Source organism: Tiliqua scincoides, chromosome 8 (genome assembly GCF_035046505.1).
Source record: "Tiliqua scincoides isolate rTilSci1 chromosome 8, rTilSci1.hap2, whole genome shotgun sequence".
NCBI classification, from domain to species: Eukaryota; Metazoa; Chordata; class Lepidosauria; order Squamata; family Scincidae; genus Tiliqua; species Tiliqua scincoides.
In genome coordinates this window covers 10929472-10948577 of record NC_089828.1, presented here as the reverse complement: position 1 = coordinate 10948577, position 19106 = coordinate 10929472, and the positions used below count along the sequence as shown (strand labels likewise).

At 41.0% G+C, this 19106-nt stretch overlaps 1 protein-coding gene and 1 pseudogene across 1 annotated transcript in view; one reads left to right on the top strand and one right to left on the bottom strand.

Moving 5' to 3' along the window:
- Nucleotides 1-252: 252 nt before the first annotated feature.
- Nucleotides 253-19106, top strand: part of ADAMTSL3 (ADAMTS like 3) — a 203650-nt gene continuing 184796 nt past the window's right edge. The window contains exons 1-2 of the mRNA XM_066635419.1: nt 253-267; nt 659-778. Of these exons, the coding sequence (XP_066491516.1) occupies nt 253-267; nt 659-778 (135 nt within the window). The remainder of the gene's footprint in view (nt 268-658; nt 779-19106) is intronic.
- On the bottom strand, nt 10541-10657 carry LOC136659771 (5S ribosomal RNA; annotated as a pseudogene).

The following is a 19106-nucleotide window of genomic DNA, read 5'->3' as shown; positions in this document are numbered from 1 at the left end:
TATATGTTACATATGAGCAGTTACTAAGTGACTAGACCTATGGCTGAATATCTAAATAGTTTTCAATATTAGAAATCACTTAAAAATCATTCAGCACAATGCTTTGAAAGCATATTTTTTTCTCCATGGTGTCAGAGCCTTGGCTCTGCCTGTATTATGTCAGTGGTTTGTTGCTTTGGAAGTAATGGAAAGCTAGAGTTAACACAAATTGTGGTTTGCAAATCATCTTTAAACTTGATTTCTTAACAAACCATGGTTCAAGAGCAGGTGTAGGTTTGGACATCAAAATGAACCATAGTTTGGTATTGATGCTGTTTTCAAGTTCAGGAAAGTAAAATTCTGGTTGGTCTTAAAACCATGGTTAATTATGATGCTGATTAACTACTGCTAAGGTGAAGGAGAGAATTTATGCAGAGAGAGAAGGTACGTTCCCAAGGCTAGCTTTTAAATTGCTAACTGCAGTTAACAGGCTGGTAGTGTTGTGTCTGCACCAGCCTGAGGTGTATTTGGTAATACAAATAAAGGAGAATATAATTTCTTTTTCTGCCACATGTTTGAACATGGCATATATCTCAGCTGCATGGTTTTGCAATCTTTTTTTTCCTTTTCCATTTTTCTCTCCAGTAACTGTAATGTGATCTCATTTAATCTTTTACAGACAAGAGCAGAGCAGTCCCAAGGTGCATACTTCTTGCCTGAGTTTGCCCTTTCCCCACAAGGAAGTTTCTTGGAAGACACCACAGGAGAACAGTTCCTTACCTACCACTACGATGATCAGGTGCGTCTATCAATTATGAAAGTGGTGAAACACTCTTCAGTTTTATCTTTTCAGGGAGCAGCTGGGAATGCCACGGACACTGATGCTCACACTCAGATCCTGATCTAATCTGGTGCAATGTATCTGAAGGAATTGGGTTATAATGAGTAGCAATTTCATGCCAAGAACTACATCTTAGGTGTGTTCTTCTTCCAAACAGTGGCATCAGCAAAATCCATAAAGCTTAATAGTTAGGTAAAACAATAAGTGCAGCAGTTGGAAGTTAGAGTGTAAAAAACAATCAAAACTGGCAGAAAGAATTCTGCTTATAGAAAAGTTGCACAGGAAGCACTATACTAAAAGAGAAAAGTGGTTTGGTACACATGTAGTGATCAATTACAGTTTGTAATGTTGTGTGATGTGAATGAACTTTGGGTTCACTTCACGTACTATTTTTCTTCCATCATCTTTTTTTGTTCAGCCAACCATAGTTTGTCACTGCATGTGAGCTGGGGCAAAGATTGGTTTGCTCAAACCAGAACTCCCACAGTGCTCAAATGTTGATGAGTGAGGTTCAACCACATTCTACAAAGTGATGGTTTGGATTTGGGGCTGAACCAGGCGATACAATTGCACTGGTCAGCTTAATATGTGACTACAGAAACTAAACTGCTCCTTGGAGGTTTGTGATGATCACCGAACCTGGGAGTGACCAGTGATATAATCGCGTGGCGTGTTTCATGTCACTCACTTCTGGGTTCTGAGGGCTTAGCAGCCCTGGAAATTTGGGGACCACTGCTTATGTTCTTAGACTCAAAATACTTTCAGTCGGCCTTGGTTGTAGTCATCTCAAGCTGCTGAAGCTTCTGTGTGTAGAGTCCTGAAAAGAGGCCAGGCTCCTTTAACAAAGAACTATGTTAGTGTCATGTGAGTAATCAAACTTTATCTGAAATAATATACCAATAATAATAATGCTTGGAAACACCTTCCATAAGGCACAAACTAGGACAGCGATACGCAATTGTACAGATTCTTTTTGGAAACGGGAACATTGCATATAACTTTGACTGCTGTTATTGTTGGATGAGAGGGGCATTTTGGTCTGTGTTCTCTTTTATGTGGTATTTTGACACACAGAAAATTAGAATGTTCTTAAAAGAGAAATTCTTGAATGCTGAATGCTCGATAAATGTAGCTATGAAATATACAAGGTTTATGTAATGGGGTGTTCGCGCTTCTGAGTTATTTTGAGTTGGTTGAAGTAGAAAAGTTAAATTTGAAAGAGAGAGTAGTAATGGATGAAGCTGGGGGCCTGGAAAATAACAAGGTATATTTTTCATAATTAGACCGGCAATGCGTACTCCAGAAGCTATAGATACATTACACTAAACATGGAATAGGGATATAATGGCAAAGAAAGCAACATGAAAAAGACCCTATGAATCTTGGCAAAAGATCTAAAGCAAGTCTAGGGAGTGTATAGCCTGCTGTGGAAACTTACTCATAAAAACACAATGTGTCCCAGAAACGCACTGAACTCAACATCAAAATGATGGGAATTGCATTCATGAGCACTTATTGTACTTCTAGCGCAACATAGATAGTGTTGGCCAAAAATCGATGTAAATGGGGAAGATGAAGGTATCCCATAAATATTAAATCACTCGCTCCACAATCATCAAGGGGAGATATGGGCTGTCCAGCTTCTAATTAAGGCTGAGCTTAAAGCACTACTCTTGTTTGGAAAGAAAGTCAGCTCTATTAAAAAAAATGCTTTTTAATTTTTTTGACAGTGCCTGCAAAAATGTTTGCCTGTTCATTTATATTGTCCCCTCTTGTGTTCTTCTCAGTTGAATGCATTGCCCCCAGTGATAACATCACATAGACAAATCTGGTCCTCTGCATAGTGTACCACATAAAACAGGACAGTGATCTCATGACTTTGTGTGACTCCTGATTAGTTGATATCTCTGATGTGACCAGTTAAGGAACCATGGCCCTTGCTCATCAGTACAAATGTTTGCTCTCAGTAGTAATGTCGTTTAGCCAGATCTGATTGAGGTGGATTATAGTCCATCTTCAGATCTTTAAAAAATTCTAGTTAAGACTGGATGAGGCAAGGAGGGAGAAGAGACTAAAGGCATTTAGAATCTCTGAGCATGTTAGGACGACTCTTTGTTGGGATGTTTTTGGTGTGTGTGTGTGTGTGTGTGTGTGTGTGTGTGTAAAATAAAAGTACTTCATTGTGAGCTTACCCTAGGGGCTGCTGATTCCGATGAGATCTACCCTCCTCTAAACACCTGGGAAGCAATAATGCATTGAGCTGTAAAACACAGCTGGAAAATGGGCCACGTTTGACAGGCTTGTTAAAGGAAAAAATGGTTGCGTTTGTATCGAAAAAGCTTCAATAGAACAATATTTGGATGACAAAGCAGTAAAAGCCCAACTTCATTGAACATCTTTTGGAAAGTGCAAGGCATGTTGCGAATGCTAATGGCTGATATAAGATGAAAAGTGTGATAACTTGGTCAGTAATCCCTGGTAGGGTGATAAAAGGTTTTACATCTTCACTAAAGCTGAAGTGAAATTGAAACTTAACTGTCTGCACAAATAGCAGAGCCAACCTTTGATTGATGTGCCAGATTCCACCACCCCCCACCACTGAAATAGGGCACTGAAGGGCATAGCGTGAGGTTGATTTAGGATGTTTTGGCATCCCAGGTAAAATGTTGGTGCGCACCTTTCCTCCCATACAATCTAGGCCTGGTATTTCTCTCTCCTTTATTCTCAAAGCTGCAGCCTACTGGTCTCTTCTTATTCCTTCCCTTCTGCAGAGCTGTTTTTGAATCTTGACTCTTCGGCAGGTAACTTTTTTTTCTCCTCAGTATTCCTATGGTGAAATGCTCATAGGCAGCGGTTCCCAAATGTTGGCTTGGCTTACTGGCCACCTGCTATTAGTGGTTTGTCACCAGCTTTCTTTCTTCCCTCAAGCCCTCTTTTGAGGCTTGTGTAGGAGGCTTGAGGAGTGGAGAGGCATGCATCTTCTTTCATTTGCACTGGGATACGGAGATGTTAAGAAATGTCTCAGAACTCTCCTGTTGATTGGAAAGGACTCCTGTCGCATATTCTCTAAAATGGCAAAGGGAACGTGTCCTAGAGATTGTCTGTATCGCTATCACTGTCCTACTCTAATGAGTGGATTTATGGAACCCTGATCATGTGAAACAGGCCTTCTGAAGAACTCAAAGAGTTGAGAGTGAGCTAGGTTCTGGAGATGGGGCAGACTGAGACTTGCCCAAGACCTCCTGCCTGAGGTGGCATGCCGGATACCGCTGCCTACTTCATGATGTGCCAGCCCCTGCTTGTACCACTTGCTGATGTTCTAGCTCAGCACTCTTCTGCCCTCCACACTTCCTATTCCTCTCTGCCCCACTCTCCCTTTTTCTAGTCCAAGGATTGTAGGAGGAGCATATAAGCAAGCAAGTAGGTGGACAGAGATGGGTCCTCCCCCCCCCCCCCGGATCTGCTGCATGAGGCGACACCTTCAGTTGGCCTCATGGATGGGGTGGCCCTGCTGCAGGCTGCTAGCTGTTGTTCAGACAACGCCAAGGCAGTTTGGTACCATGAATATTGGTTTACCTATGGTTCAGTGGCGGTCAGGGAACAGATAACTGGTGTCTGATGTATGTGAAAACAAAGAACTAGAAGGTATGTTGGGTGCCTTGGGTGCCCTTCGGGGAGAAAGGTGGAATATAAATCGAATAAATAAATAAATAAATAAATAAATAAAATATGTGGAAGTTAGAAGGGTAGAGAGCGAAATTTTACTTATTGCTGTTGAAATGTCATTGGAACTTTCAAGGACACAACTTTAAAATGCTGTCAATTTACCCAGTTTATTTAAATTTGTCATTTAGTCTGCACGGCATTGCAAAATAAATTCTAGGTCATACCCTCAGTTTGCATGGCATGCTGGCCTCTCCTGTTTGGCCGTGTAGTCACTCCGTGTGAACTAAGAATGTCCCAGAATGCACATGATTGACGTTAGGAGATTGTTGGTTATGGTGTGTTGGCTGTCTTTCGTAAAGCTTGTCATCCGTTATTGATTTGGTCACAGAAGAACCCCCAAATCTGACATGCTTCTGAGGAACCTCAGGGTTTCCTGAAGCGTTGAATCACTGAGTGAAATTATATGAACTTATGTACAATGTATACTATCTGTATTCAGTAGTTTCATCCTGTATATCTTCACCCATAATTTTCTTTCCCCATCTTCTTACTTAGAGAGTATTTTTTATCTTTCATGGTCCTTATTGTGCTGCAATTAACAAAAAAAAAAGTAAAAATATTTGCAACAGGGTAAGGAGCGTTAAGCAAACGTTACACTTGGCTGCAGTTTGTCCTCAAAAATCAACTTTGCCTTGTTATCCTCACAGTTCAGCATTCTTTTCCTTCTATTCTGTAAACTTAAATAAATGTTCAAGATAGTAATTTGCCCTTGAAAAGTAGAGAAAGATTTATTCTGCATAATGCAGTCTGGACATTCATTCCTGAGTTTGTAGGTAAGCTTGTAAAAATTATGCTGCTACTTACACATCTTTGAAAGAGCATTTGCTATCTTAAAAAAGCCTTACTGTTAGTTTGAAATGGGAGACAAGTAAAATATTAATGGGAACAACTTGTACTCTGTTCTGCTATAGCAGTGTGGCATATGGATTCATGTTCTCCACTCATAGTTCATTATGTCCTGGTTTGGTCTGGCAAGAGCGTGCTCACATTTTTAAGCAAGGCTGTATAAAACCCTTTAGATGCCGTCATGTAGGTATTAAGGAACTACGTGCAGATGGAATGATACGCAGGTCTCTGCACTTGTATATTATGGGAGAGTTAAAAAACAAGGAATAGTGATTTTACTAAGGTGCTATCTCTGTAGGCTCTATATAAGAGCTGCAGTGGTGACTAAGATGATGATGGAGCATTATTCTGAGCAGAATTGCTGGGTGGGGGAATGACTCCTGCTAGTTGCTAAGAGAAATGCTGATGCTGCTTGTAAAGCCCCCCCCCCACTTCATCCTCAAAAATAACTGAAATCCCCCTGCCATTTTGCCACCTGCAAATTACCTTCGGTTTCCATTGCCCAACAGGTTAGTTCCTTAGAATGTACTGTACATTTTCCATTAAACTTACATCACTCTAAACCAGGGGTGCCCAAACCTCGGCCCTGGGGTCACTTGTGGCCCTTGAGGTCTCTCAATGCGGCCCTCAGGGAGCCCCCAGTCTCCAATGAGCCTCTGGCCCTCCAGAGATTTGTTGGAGCCCGCACTGGCCCGATGCAACTGCTCTTAGTGTGAGGGCAACTGTTTGACCTCTTGAATGAGCTGTGGGATGAGGGCTTCCTCCACTGCTTACTGTTTCACGTCTATGATGCAGTAGCAGCAGCAAAGGAAAGGCCAGCCTTGCTTTGTGCAAGGCCTTTTATAGGCCTTGAGCTATTTCAAGACCTTCATTCATTCATATAAGTTCATCTTTAATATATTCATTTATGTAAACTTACGTAAATGTATTCAAATTTTAAAAGTAAATTAATTCTTTTTCCCCCCGGCCCCCGAGACAGTGTCAGAGGGATGATGTGGCCCTCCTGCCAAAAACTTTGGACACCCCTGCTCTAAACAAATTGGTTTTGGATATGCTTCTCCAAAAATGTACCTCCCATTTTGTCCACCATATTGCGAGCCAGTGAAAATGGAAGGGGGTATGTTCTGGCAATTTCTTGTATGGGCCTGAGAACTTTCTCTGCCTTCTAGCAGAAGTTCATTTGTTTGACTTCTCTAGAGTCCTGCCTCAGTGATACTATGTCATGACTAATGCCCACTGTGCCACCTGCAGAAGTATAGTGTATACCGAAAAAAGAGAGGAAAAATGACGCTTGTCACCACCATCAGACATTTGTAAGCTGCTCCCTCTTGAATTTTCCAAAATGTTATTCACCTGAAAGCACCCTGTCCAATTCTGAAGCTCTTCCACAAATTCTGCTAAAATGGCTTATAAAAATTTTTTGGGATGGCAATATCAAAAATATTATATGAAATATACCTAAAATTCTACTGAGTTCAGATGAAATTTGCTACAAAATAGATTTTGTTGTCCTGTTTACAGTATTTCTTTTCATGCTGTAGGCCAGAAGTGTAAAAAAACTAAAACACTTCCCCTTTTGTCCTGCATGATCTTAGGAGCTATTCAAATATTTAGCTCCTTTGTCAGGCAGCTTCTTTAAGATACTAACTATATCTTCTCCTAAGAAATAGTTAATTTTCTCCCTTGTTGGTTTTCTTATTTGGCTCCTAAGCTTCAAACTCCTACAAGAAAATAGTTATTTTCCAAAGTATTAGTAGTGCTGGAAAGCTTATATGCCCTTGTTTTCTTGACGCTCAAAAGTACTGCTTCCAAGTAATAAAATCATTCCAGATGACACAGACCACCAACAAGGGTACCAGTAAGGATTTGTTGGGCAAGACCTGTACAGAGTGCATCCTTCATCCTTTGTCTTGGCAAAGAACTACTAGCTCTAGAACAAAGATATAATCTTCCCTTGAAGGGAAACAGCACCTTCATTAGTTAAGGGAAGAGCCAGAAGAGTCACAGTGTTTATCATTTTAGGCTCTTAACAACAATGGGGTGATTTTTGGCATAACACACACATGTTGCAATCTGAGGTGCTGCTGGTTTTTATCCCAGCCTCTCCTTTCTCTCCTTGACTTTGTCCAGTTTCTTTCCACTGATAAAACTGACTCTCAATACAGTCTTCCTTCATTATTTTACTGCCATCACCTTCTTTTCCCCTTCCTCTTCTATCATTTTATTTGAGCACTCCTTCTGTAGCTGTGCTTAAATGCTTTTCTTCTTTTACTCACATTTTAGTATATTATAAGTCTCTTCTCTTTCAAGTCTTACTATCTGTTCTCAAGATTCTGTACTCCTTTTCCTGTTTTTCATTGCCTCTGTGACCTCCTGTTCATATTGTTCTTTATTATTTTTTTTCTGGTGCCTTCCCTTGTATGTCATCTTGAGTGGCAATGTTTTTTTGGTGGTAGCAGTATATGCATCCAACTGCCAATCATTTCTGTTGAGTTACCAAGTGATGAGATTAAGAACCCAATCATATGCATATTTACTCAGAAGTAAGTCCCATTATAGTCAATGAGGCTTACTCCCAGGTAAGGGTGGATAGGATTGCAGCCTGAGTGGTATACTTGTGTTTGTGAAGCAGGGAAATATTTATATTATTGGTGTAGTACCATCACTATGGATAGTATTTTACACTATCATAGAATTAAAAAAATTGTATTAAATAATTTAACATGGTGGTTCCCAAACTTTTTAGTACTGGACCCTACTTTTTTAAACAACACTCTTTTGGGACCTACCTAAGTTTACTGGACTTACAAAAAGGAGATATAGAAAGAAATATTTATTTATGTATAATAACAACAACAAAAAACCCTCAAACATTTATCTCCCTATATTTGCACATGCTGGCAAACTACAGGAGCTGAGCTCTTTCCAGCAACAGTATCTGATTTGAATAGCCCCAGGGCCTGAAGTATTTAGTTATCTGATCACCCTTTGAAGACCCACCAAAAATCAGGTTGTGACCCACTAGTTTGGGAACCACTGATGTAAGAAAACAGGGCACTGCCCTAAGAAACTTGCAGCCTTCGTTTCAGCACCATGGGAGACAATGAAGGGAAGGGCTGTAAAGATGGCACACCATGTTTTGATTAGCTTTCAAAGTTCAAAGTTCCGTTTTTTACTGCTTTGTCCCATTTTACTTCCGTGATGCTCAGGATTACTTGCACAATTCATTTGTCCTTGCAACAACCCTGTGAGGTAGATTAGATTGAGAGATAGTGACTGATCCCAGATCCCCCAGTGAACTTTGTGACTGAGCCAGGGTTTGACTGTACCCATTGTGAGTCCAGCAATGCAGTCACTACATCACCCAAGCTCTCTACCAGTCAAAGCTCAACAATATGTTTGTATCAAGTCTTGGTTTTACCCGGCCCATTTTCACTCCGGCTGAAGATATGTAATGATAACACACATAGGCTTACTTACTGTCACAGCCTGATTCTATTTACTTGGAAGTCCCATTAATTTCAGTAGAATTTACTTCCAAGTATGCTTGCTAAGTATTGCCGCTTAAAGCTGTGATTCTTAGCGTCAGGTATTTGGGATTTGCTTTAATTAAATATAGTATGTAAGGGTATCCTATGTAAACCTTTTGTTATATGAACTAAAATGGCAACCATGGACACATGATCCAGCTCAAGTTAGGCGCTTCTTAACCAGTGCCACAGGGGAGAGCTTAGTATTTTTTGCCCCTTATCACTATGCAAATGTTAAGTACGTTTTTAAAAAGTGAGTGTGTACACCGTATATATTTCTTTCTTCCTGCCTCTTATTGCTCTATTTTCTTTTAAATTAAGCTGCTTACTTGCTTTACATTATGAAAAAATGTTAAACTGTATGAAAAAACGAATAGAGGAAATTGGTTCTTTAATCAGCTGCAATGTGTTTTTGATTTGTGGTGGTGCTCATGGAGGAGAGAGGCCAGGAAATGTTGTTTGCGCTTACAAGTCAATCTTGTGTCAAAGGCAGATATGGCATAAATCAAGCATTATGACCTTGGTTCAGAATTGGAGGTGTGTTTACTTTTGTTTGGGCTTCCCAGTTGGCTGCTTTTCTGTTAACCACTTGTGGGCACCATGGCTTGTGCACAGCTTGGTAATTGCAGCGATGCGAAAGCTTTGAACATTCTTGAATGACAGGTTGGCCTGTGGAGTGAAACATTGATTTAAATGACTGCTTCCATTGGCAAACTCAACAGTAAACTTTTTCTTTGTTTAACTTAAAGCTGAAACTACGTCTGACAATGGCAGGGCCAGTTGTTTTAAACCTAGATTTGTCCCAGTCGCATAAAGTCTGAGTGGGTTGGGGACTGATTTTAAGAGGAAATGGGAAGTGGGTGCTTTTGTTTGATTTTACTTGAATTCTTTCCAGCCCAGTGTAGGTGCTGGCTGGGCTTGAAGTAATGCAATAGTGATCTTTAATAGTAATAGTAATAGTAATAGTATTTCAGAGCTAAATGGGCAAGGTTTAGGGAGTTCTCTACACTGTATTTGCCTCCAGGTTTTGAAAGCATTACATAATGCTGTGCTTTGTGCATGTAAGAAGCTGTCTTGTGCATCTGACTGACTGACTATTGCCTACTGACTGATGGGGTGGGGGTGGGGGTGGGTTGTTAGAGACTTTTCCTCCTACCTGGAAATGTCAGTGATTTGGCTTCAGACTTTCTGCATCCATAATAAGGCTCTGCCAGCAAGGTCAGGCCTCGACCTGTGTGCTTCTGTTCTTGGAAGTCTGAACAATGGTTGTTGGATTCAGGACCTTTTCCTGCAGTGGCAACCTCTTTCTGGGGAGTCCTTACTTGAGAGAAGTTGACCTGGTCAGCTTGCTTTTGACCTCGAGATAGCTAACCAAAACCATCCTGTTTTAAGAGGATATTTGGATCACCAGAGAGATACTGTATGTTGGTTTCTGCTATGGTTTTAGGCATTGGTTTTGCAAATCCCTGCTGGTATAGTATTTGTTAATTGGGATTGAATTTTACTTTGTAATTGCATTGTGATTTCATCTCCTGTAAGGTACTCAGAGAGCCCATTTAGGTTTCTAATTCAGGTTGGTGGTGATTGGCAACCTTTAGTCTCGAAAGACTATGGTATAAGCCTACAGCACCAGGTATTCCCAAGCGGTCTCCCATCCAAGTACTAACCAGGCCTGACCTTGCTTAGCTTCCAAGATCAGACAAGATTGGGCATGTGCAGGGTAACAGTTGCTGTCTAATTCAGGTTGAAATATTTCCAAATAAATGCATTTTAGTTTGCTGCTCTTACAAGATCAGTGGCTTTTTGTGATGACCTATGAAGTGATGACCTATGAAGCTCCTAATCCTGGGGGCTGGGGATTAGAATAGGCCCTCCGTTTGGCTGTACTTGTCCTAAGAGGCGACTAAACAGCCACCGGGTAGATGGGACTCGTCAGCCTGGGAAGGCAGCTCATTTGAGAGAAGGAAAACTCTGATCCCAAACCTCCACTGCCTTGTGGCTACATTCAGTTATGGAAAAGGCTTCAGGAGTCAACCTCGAGGCAAAATCCGGAGCCGGAGTCCCTGAGGCAGTTTGTGGCTGAACACAATCACGTTCTGGCAACTCCTGCGACGCCACTAGAACCAACCATATTGGCCTCAGCCTTTCCATTGGACCATTCCAGCGAAGTGGAGAGGGGGGATTTGCTGCATGGGTAACAGCCTATCCTTCATACCTACTTTACCCAGGCTTCACGCAGTGGAGAGGACACTCTGTTCCAGAACCACCACTCAGAGCGTGAAACCATAGTCTTCCGAGACTGAAGGATGCCAACAAGATGAAGTGTTTGCTGATGTAAGAGGCCATTCCACTCAGGCGCTTGCACTAGGGAACCCCTAATTGACTATGTATGCCTACTGCATGTTTAAGAATATTTACTTTATTCATTTATACTGTGCCGTTCTTATCAGGCAGAATGATGCCTGAGATGGCTTACAATAAAATAGTGTAAAAAACTGTAGTTATAACATGCAATAATGCAATTGTGAGGAGCATAGTAATGGAGCATTAAAAAGGAGCATAATAAAACCAGAGCATGTTATTGAAAGGAAGCAAAATGCATCACCTGTAGGTTAAAAGCTAGTTGGTATAAAAAACATTTTCATCAACCAGTGGAAATCCTGCCAGGACACAGCCAATGAAGCCTGTTGGGGGGAATTCCACTGGCTGGGCAAGAGAGCAAAGAAGACTCTGGGCACAATCCTAACCAGGTCTACTCAGAGGTAAGTCCTATTTTGTTCTCAGGAAAGTGTGGTTAGGATTGTAGTCTCTCTCCCCTTTGTGCTTGCTGTCTACATCTAGGGGAAACACTGTTTTAACCACAGTGAACACAGTTGCCATATAAAGTGTGAAGTGGCCTTTGGTCTTCTTTCATCCCAAGTAATATATTAGAACCTGTCAGTTTAGATAAATTTCCTGCTTGTTAGTTGGTGTAGAGACTATGTGAATCCTTTGTGTAAAAAGCAAATCTTCTGATGTTACAGTTTGTTTTGGCTCCAGAGAGAAATCTTAACACCGCAGAGACCCTATAGAAACCATCATCCTCTGAATGATTCGTCTGATGTAGTCTCATTGCTGCACAAGATGGTCTCTTGCTACCAGAACAGCGTTGAGTGACCATGTGGAAGAAATTCCTTTCGCTCATTTTGAATTCTGTAATTATCCTTTCACTGTCCCAAGTGTGGAGAGGAAATTTACGGCACATGTTATATGCCATGATGACCTCTCTAATGGAGATAAATGCATGAAGCTAAATGAAGTCTTGTTCAGTTTCTATCTGCTACTAACAAGGCTGAAGCCGTAAACTTCTTTCTGCAGAATATTTTGTAAATCTCTAGAAATTAGTTAAGCAAGTGCGAAGTGTTAATACCTGTATCATGCGTTATCAATAGGACGATAACTAATGGTTCTAGTTAAATTTCTAATCTCATTCTTATTAATCCAATTCTAGTTAAACAAGTGAACTTCTAATAATGTAGTGACAAAACAGTTTTGTGCATTGATTGACTTGAGACACTACTTGGAATTTGGGCCACGTTAAAATAAAAAATTGTTGGTTGTTTCGTCACAGTAAATGGAGTCCTCATAGATGTTTGGTACCAAAACCATGAAAGAGAATTATCTCAAAGAGGAAACTGATGTGAAGCAAATGACAATGCAAAAAGTTGCAAACATGACTCGATATTGTAAGTGACACACACAACAGGTTTTGTTTATGCAAGATCCTTTCCTAACATACACTAAATGCTTGTCTTTGTTACTTGGTAATTGAATCCCAACTGTAAACACCAACTCTTGCTAATTGGGTAAGAGGCATTTTTTCAAGTGGGTGCTCCTCTTTTATTTAGCAAGGGGAGAGTAACTGAGCCTCCTCACCCCAGCAGTGTCTTTTCTAGTGGCTGCCTGCTTGTGTTTTGTATCTTTTAGATTGTGAGCCCTTTTGGGACAGGGAGCCATTTTTATTTGATTTTTCTCTGTAAACCGCTTTGTGAACTTTTGTTGAAAAGCGGTATAGAAATACTGTTAATTAATAATAATAATAAATAGATGGTATGAGGCACTATTTCATGTCTAGGTACAACATCACAGCTTGGAAGGTTAGACATCTCCTCCCAAGTTGGAGGTGCACAGGCATGTAGTAAGCTGCTCAGGGCTGACCTAAGACATTTTGTTGCCTGAGAAATGATAACACTCATGGCGCTCTCAGGCTATGTGGCAAGTCTGAGTGAGCCAGCGTTCCAGTTTTGACTATGTCACAGTGGCATGCAGGGGTGTTATTATCTCTTTAAAATAATCAGGGCTTCAGCTTTTCTCTGAGAAATTCAAGGTATATCTCCACTTTATCCCTACCCCCTAAAATAGATTGTATTGACAATTGGTGACCAGGCCAAGGCAATCCAGTGAGCTTCATGGCTGAGTGGGTATTGAAAGGTAAGTCCTAGCCTAATATTCTAATACAGCAGTGCACACACTGTAGATCCGGGGCACACCAATGGGTCACAACCAAATTTTTGGTGAGCTGTGAAACTGGTACGGCAGATTAGGCTATGTGCACCGAGGGTTAAACAACCTGCTACCTGTGGGAAGCACTGCTGCCCAATCACCATTTTAGCCACAGAGGCTCGAACGGCTGATTAAGTAAAAAAATTTTAAGGTGGGTCCTGATGCTAAAAGGTTTGGGAACCACTGTTCTAATTGTTATATTCACATTGCCCACATCCAGTGGGACATAGGCCGTAATCTGATCACTCTGACCTGGGAGTAAGTCCCATTGAAATGGATTAAAGAGCTTTAGGGAGAGAGCAGAGGTATGTCATAGGCTAGTAGCCATGATGACTATGCAGACTCTCTGAATATTTCTTCTGATTTTTTTTTTTGCAAGAAATCATTTGATCCCAACTTACATATTTTTTTTCAGGAAGTCATATGCCAGTGTGAGGCTATTTTATCACTCTTAGTGAACCTATCTCATAGGAATGTTGTGTAGATAAAAATCAGATGCCCTCTTCTGCAGTGCTGTGAGCATATTTGGGCACCAATATATGTAAAACAAATGCAGAACCATTTCTAAAAAGGAAAGTTTAAATAAAAATTCAGCTTCAGTTTCTTAACAGAAGCCAAATTTTTCATGTAATCCTATGCATTGTCTACTCAGGAACAAGTCTCATTGGGCTTACTCCAGGTCAATGTGTATGCAACTGCAGCCTAAGAATGTGTTCCCTTGAGCCTTGCTGAAATGAAGTACAATTTCTATACTGAAATGTTATGTGTATGAAACAATACTGAGGCTTAAAACCAGGGCTATCCCTTGGAAAGGGCAACTAGGACCACTGCCCTGGGCCTCATGCTTCGGTGGTCTTGACAAGACAAGCTGATGTCACCAGCATCTGTGGGGTAACAGCCTGGATGGAAAGGCACTGTCACTGAGACTGTGTTGAGGGAATTAGACGTGGAGGAGGAGGAGAAAGAAGAAAAAATGCGCCGGCTTCCCTGAACTGTCCTTGGCATGGCAGAGATGTGTGTGAGGAGTTAGGAGGAGGAAGGCAACAGAACCAGAGTGAGCCCCCAGTTGCCTCCACCTGCAGCCAGCTCACTTGCACAATCAAAATATAGATGTTGTGTCCACACCTGCCCACTTGCTCCTTTAGGAGTCACCTCCTTTAGGTTGGCCCTGGCAGGCCAACCCATCCATTCCGATTTTCTCATGCCCCATTTCCCTTTTCTCCCTCCACGGTCCTCTTTGCGTGGTCTCCTTATCACATGATCTCTCCCCCTCCCTGTCATCTCTTGGCATGTGGCACTACCTGCCTCTCAAGCTGTGACCGTACCATCCCCCAGCCCTCTATGTCCTCCATCCATTTCACCCTCCCCTCTGTCTGCTGTTCTCCTCGCCTGCCACCTCTCCTTGCTATTTGCAACTTGCAGAGATAATAGCAGAATGGATCACATTCTGACATTATGACTTATTTTATACCCGTACATGTGCGCTCACATGGCCATAATAGAAAGGACCCCGCACGACTTGAGTTGCCTTGGGCCCCACGCCCTTCTAGAGATAGTTCTGCTTACAACACACATGTGAAGATATGGTTATGCAACGGGAACAGTAGTCCAGCCCATGTTACTTTAAGCTTGTTTAGGTGGCAATGATTTATCCAAGTTAATTTTTAGGCACTATTCTAGGAAATAATATTAAAAAGAAATACTTGTGCCTCGGGGCTTTCCCTCAGCTATTTGACTGCCTCAAATAGGTCAGGATCAGCAACCTTTCCAGGTAAAGGGGCCAAACATTCAGTGATGATGTCATTACCAAACTTCTGGGTTGCCAAGCTCCTGGAAGCAGCTTCGTGAAGCCCAGCTTTTTGCCATGCACTGCACAAGGCATGGCAGAGCCACCTGCAAGCAATTCAGTGACTCAGTTGCCTGGTGTAACAGTCAAAGAATATCAATGTTTTTATAACTTTGGGTTCTGATTTGACATTTAGGGTGTTATTTAAGAAAAGTTAGTGTGGATCCAGTGGTAAATGGCCCCATTGCTAAATCATATGATACAGTATTGGATTTCTTACAAGAAATTAGTAAACTAAAACCTCCTCTTCCTCTATAGCTAACTAATTTGATTTTCCTTTGCTGCAGGCAAGCACACATTAAGGTCATTCTCTAATACAGGAGACTATAATACAGAAAATTGAAAACATTTGAAACTCTTAAACAAAGAATGTGTCTATTAGACTTGATCTTCTGCCTTTAAAACTAGAAGTTTGCTTTGTTGAACTATAGCTAGTTGGATTGAACTTTTCCTACATGTCACATATACTGTATATGATTTTTATGTATTTGTTCCTTTTGAGTGATAATCTCTTCTGGACAGCTGCAGTTGAAACAGAATATTGGATTAGGTCAACTGTCTAGTCTCATTGTGGGGTTCTTTTGCCTAAGGGCCCCCTAGGATTAGAGGGAATAATCCATGGTCAGTAAAGCCCTCTTCCACAAATTCCAGGGTCCTGAGCTGAATCTCTTGCACTCGTTCTTACTCACATGGCTGCCTTTAGTAAGCAAGAGAATCTTCTGGGTCTAAACACATCTCCTAATAAATAATGTGTAGTTTGGCTCTTGGAATGAGTAGAAATTCTCTTGACTGCAGCATAAGAAAGATAGTTACCAAGACTACTTTGCTGTTAGGACCATCTTGAAGCCTCTGTCTTCCTTCCACTTTGCTAGGAGCCCACTGAGATTTGAGGTGATTCATCACCTTGTGTGTTTAAGTGTGATGTGCCTTCCATGAAATACAAAAAAAGACTGTTTAAAAACTACCCAAATAGCACATAGGTAAGCTTATCATTACCAGGCCAGTATGTTGGCATCCTTCAATCTTGGAAGGCTATAGTATTGTGCTCTGAATGGTGGTTCTGGAACAGAGTGTTCTCTCCAGTGCGCGAAGCCTGGGTAAAGTAGGTATGGAGGATAGGCTGTTATCCATGCAGCAAATCCCCCCTCTCCATGTTGCTGAAATGGTCCAATGGAAAGGCAGAAGCCAATACGGTTGGTTCCAGCGGCGTCGCAGGAGTTGCCAGAACGTGACTATGTTCAGCCATGAACTGCCTCAGGGACTCCGGCTCCTGATTTTGCCTCGAGGTTGACTCATGAAGCCTTTTCCATAACTGGATGTAGCCACAAGGCAGTGAAGGTTTGGGATCAGAGTTTTCCTTCTCTCAGATGAGCTGCCTTCCCAGGCTGACGAGTCCCATCTACCCGGTGGCTGTTTAGTCGCCTCTTAGGACAAGTACAGCCAAACTGAGGGCCTATTCTTATCCCCCAGCTCCCAGGGGTTACCAGGTCAATAATAGGAGGCCATTTTATTTAAAAGAACTACATCTAGGAATATAAACTGAAAGCTCTAAAACTTATTTTTAAAAGTTCAGAAAATAACAAAGGCACCCAGTTCAGTTTTCATTTAATTCAAAACTGTAGAAAGTTTTCAAGGTCTAGGTTGATGGAGACCAACCTGTTGTCAGGAAAGCAACAGATAAATTAGGTTTACTGTGTTGTGATTTAATTTAAAACTAACTTACATTTTGTTGACAACATAGTTCATAGTTAAAGGGAAAAAAAGTATTAAGTGTAAGGTGTAAGTTTTCCATATTTCCTACCACTCAGAAAAAGACACCATTAATTCTGACATCTGTTTTTAACACTTTCCCTCACATTTTTGGATGGCTGCCTGGCCGGTGCTGGAAAGTGACGAAGAGATCAGGCAAAGATGGCCTAAGGGTCTGTTCCCAGCTGGTATGACATCTGGAATGTTATATTGTGGATAAATTCAGAGTTATAGTTTAATAAGATTGGTATTCAAGCGGTCGGCCTACAGCAGAGGAAAAGACAGCAAAACTGTCAATATACACTGTGAACGCTGTTATGTCAAGGTGTCTGAAATATAATTTGCAGGGGCTTTTTTCTCATTTTGTCTGGTTTGTCTTTATACTTCCATATAAGTGTTCATCTCCAATTGATTTGAAGCTTTATAAGATAGACAATGAAGTCATATTTGTAATAGATCCAGAATCTTATCTTTCTGTTGAAACTTTATGATATGTCTGGGATCTTTTTTTCTTCCTCATTCTGTTTACTTTGAAGGGAAGTATGTTTAGTAATGACTTGGTATGAAGTTATTTGTTCAGTTTTCTTTGCAGATCTCCAGTTTTATTTTTTTTAAGTGATTTGTATAGGTTTACTGAAGGGGAGAAGAACTCTGAGACCATTAAGCAGTAATCATTCCCTTGCCTCCATCTTCTGCCTGCATCTATTTTGTTTCCTCTTTCCTCCTGTACTTTGCTTGAGTCTATTGTGGCTTTTTTGCATTGGGATACTAGAAGCTCAAGTTACCCAATTAGAATGATTTCCTTTCTCTGCCTGCAAGTTGTTTTCCTGGAATGACTTTCACTTCTTTCGGTTACTTTAAAAGAGGTAGATCTAGAAATAACACAACCATGTCTCCATAAACCAAAACATTGTTCTAAGAAACAACATTAGCTCAACTAACTACCAGACTGTTATATACACAGACACTTTCGGCATGAGTAATACATTCGTGGACTGTATGTAGATTGCTGTTAAGTTTAAACTTAAAAATAAGCTCATCCAGTTTAAAAGAAGGATAAAACAATACTGCAAGGTTATCATTTTAATGTCAATAAAGGTTTACTAATACTACTGCAAGGTTACAAGATCTCTTTTACCTTTAGTTTTGAAAATTTTTACATGTGTACAAGTCATAAAGCAGGTAGCTTTGGTGTCCAGGGCAAAGAATCCAAATGGCGCATCTTTCTTTCATGGTGGAAAAAATGTATTAAATGAAAATTTGTTGCCTTTTATGTGATTGAAAATCTCTTGTTTAACTGCTTACTATTTCTAGTTCTATCCATATAGTTTGAATATATCCTTCTTTGAGTTTTAAAACAACAAACTGGCTTGCAAAATAAGAGTACGTAAAAAGCAATATTAAAAACCGTTTGAAATAGCAGTGATAAGACCCTAATAAAAAAGCATTGTCTACCCTAGAGAGCCAAATGCTTTGCAAAATAGAATTCTTTTAACTTGCTGTCTAAAAATGGGTTGGGTGGGGCCCTGATAGTAGGGAAAATTTTGTCATAGTGCTAAATACATGTCTAGCACTCAAATTAATGTAAAAGAGTGCAAAGGCAGGATCTAGACATTTACAAATGGGTCTATTGCTCAACCCTCACCTGCTCCCCTAAAGCACTGGTTCCCAACTTGTGGTCCACGAGACCCTGAAAAGTGGTTCATGAGGTCTGAGAAGAAAATAGCCTTTGATCACTTCTAGTGTGTCACTGAGCAAGTGCCCTCCCCCATGGACCACCACAAAGGGCAAAGAACAGACTGCCTGCATCCAGCACGGAGATGCTCCCCCGCAGACCACCAGAGAGGGCGGAGAACCCACCGCCTGCAGAGGCAGCTGGCAACAAGAGCAGCAACTTAGAAATTCGCTATAAATAACAAATCTCTAATTATTACAAATTAAAGTGTTTTTGTGTTGTGTATGCATGCGTGTGTGCAGGGAATGGAGGTTGCATGTGGCCCACAACTATTTCAATTTTTGCCTCAGTGTTCTGTGTGCTCCTAAAGGT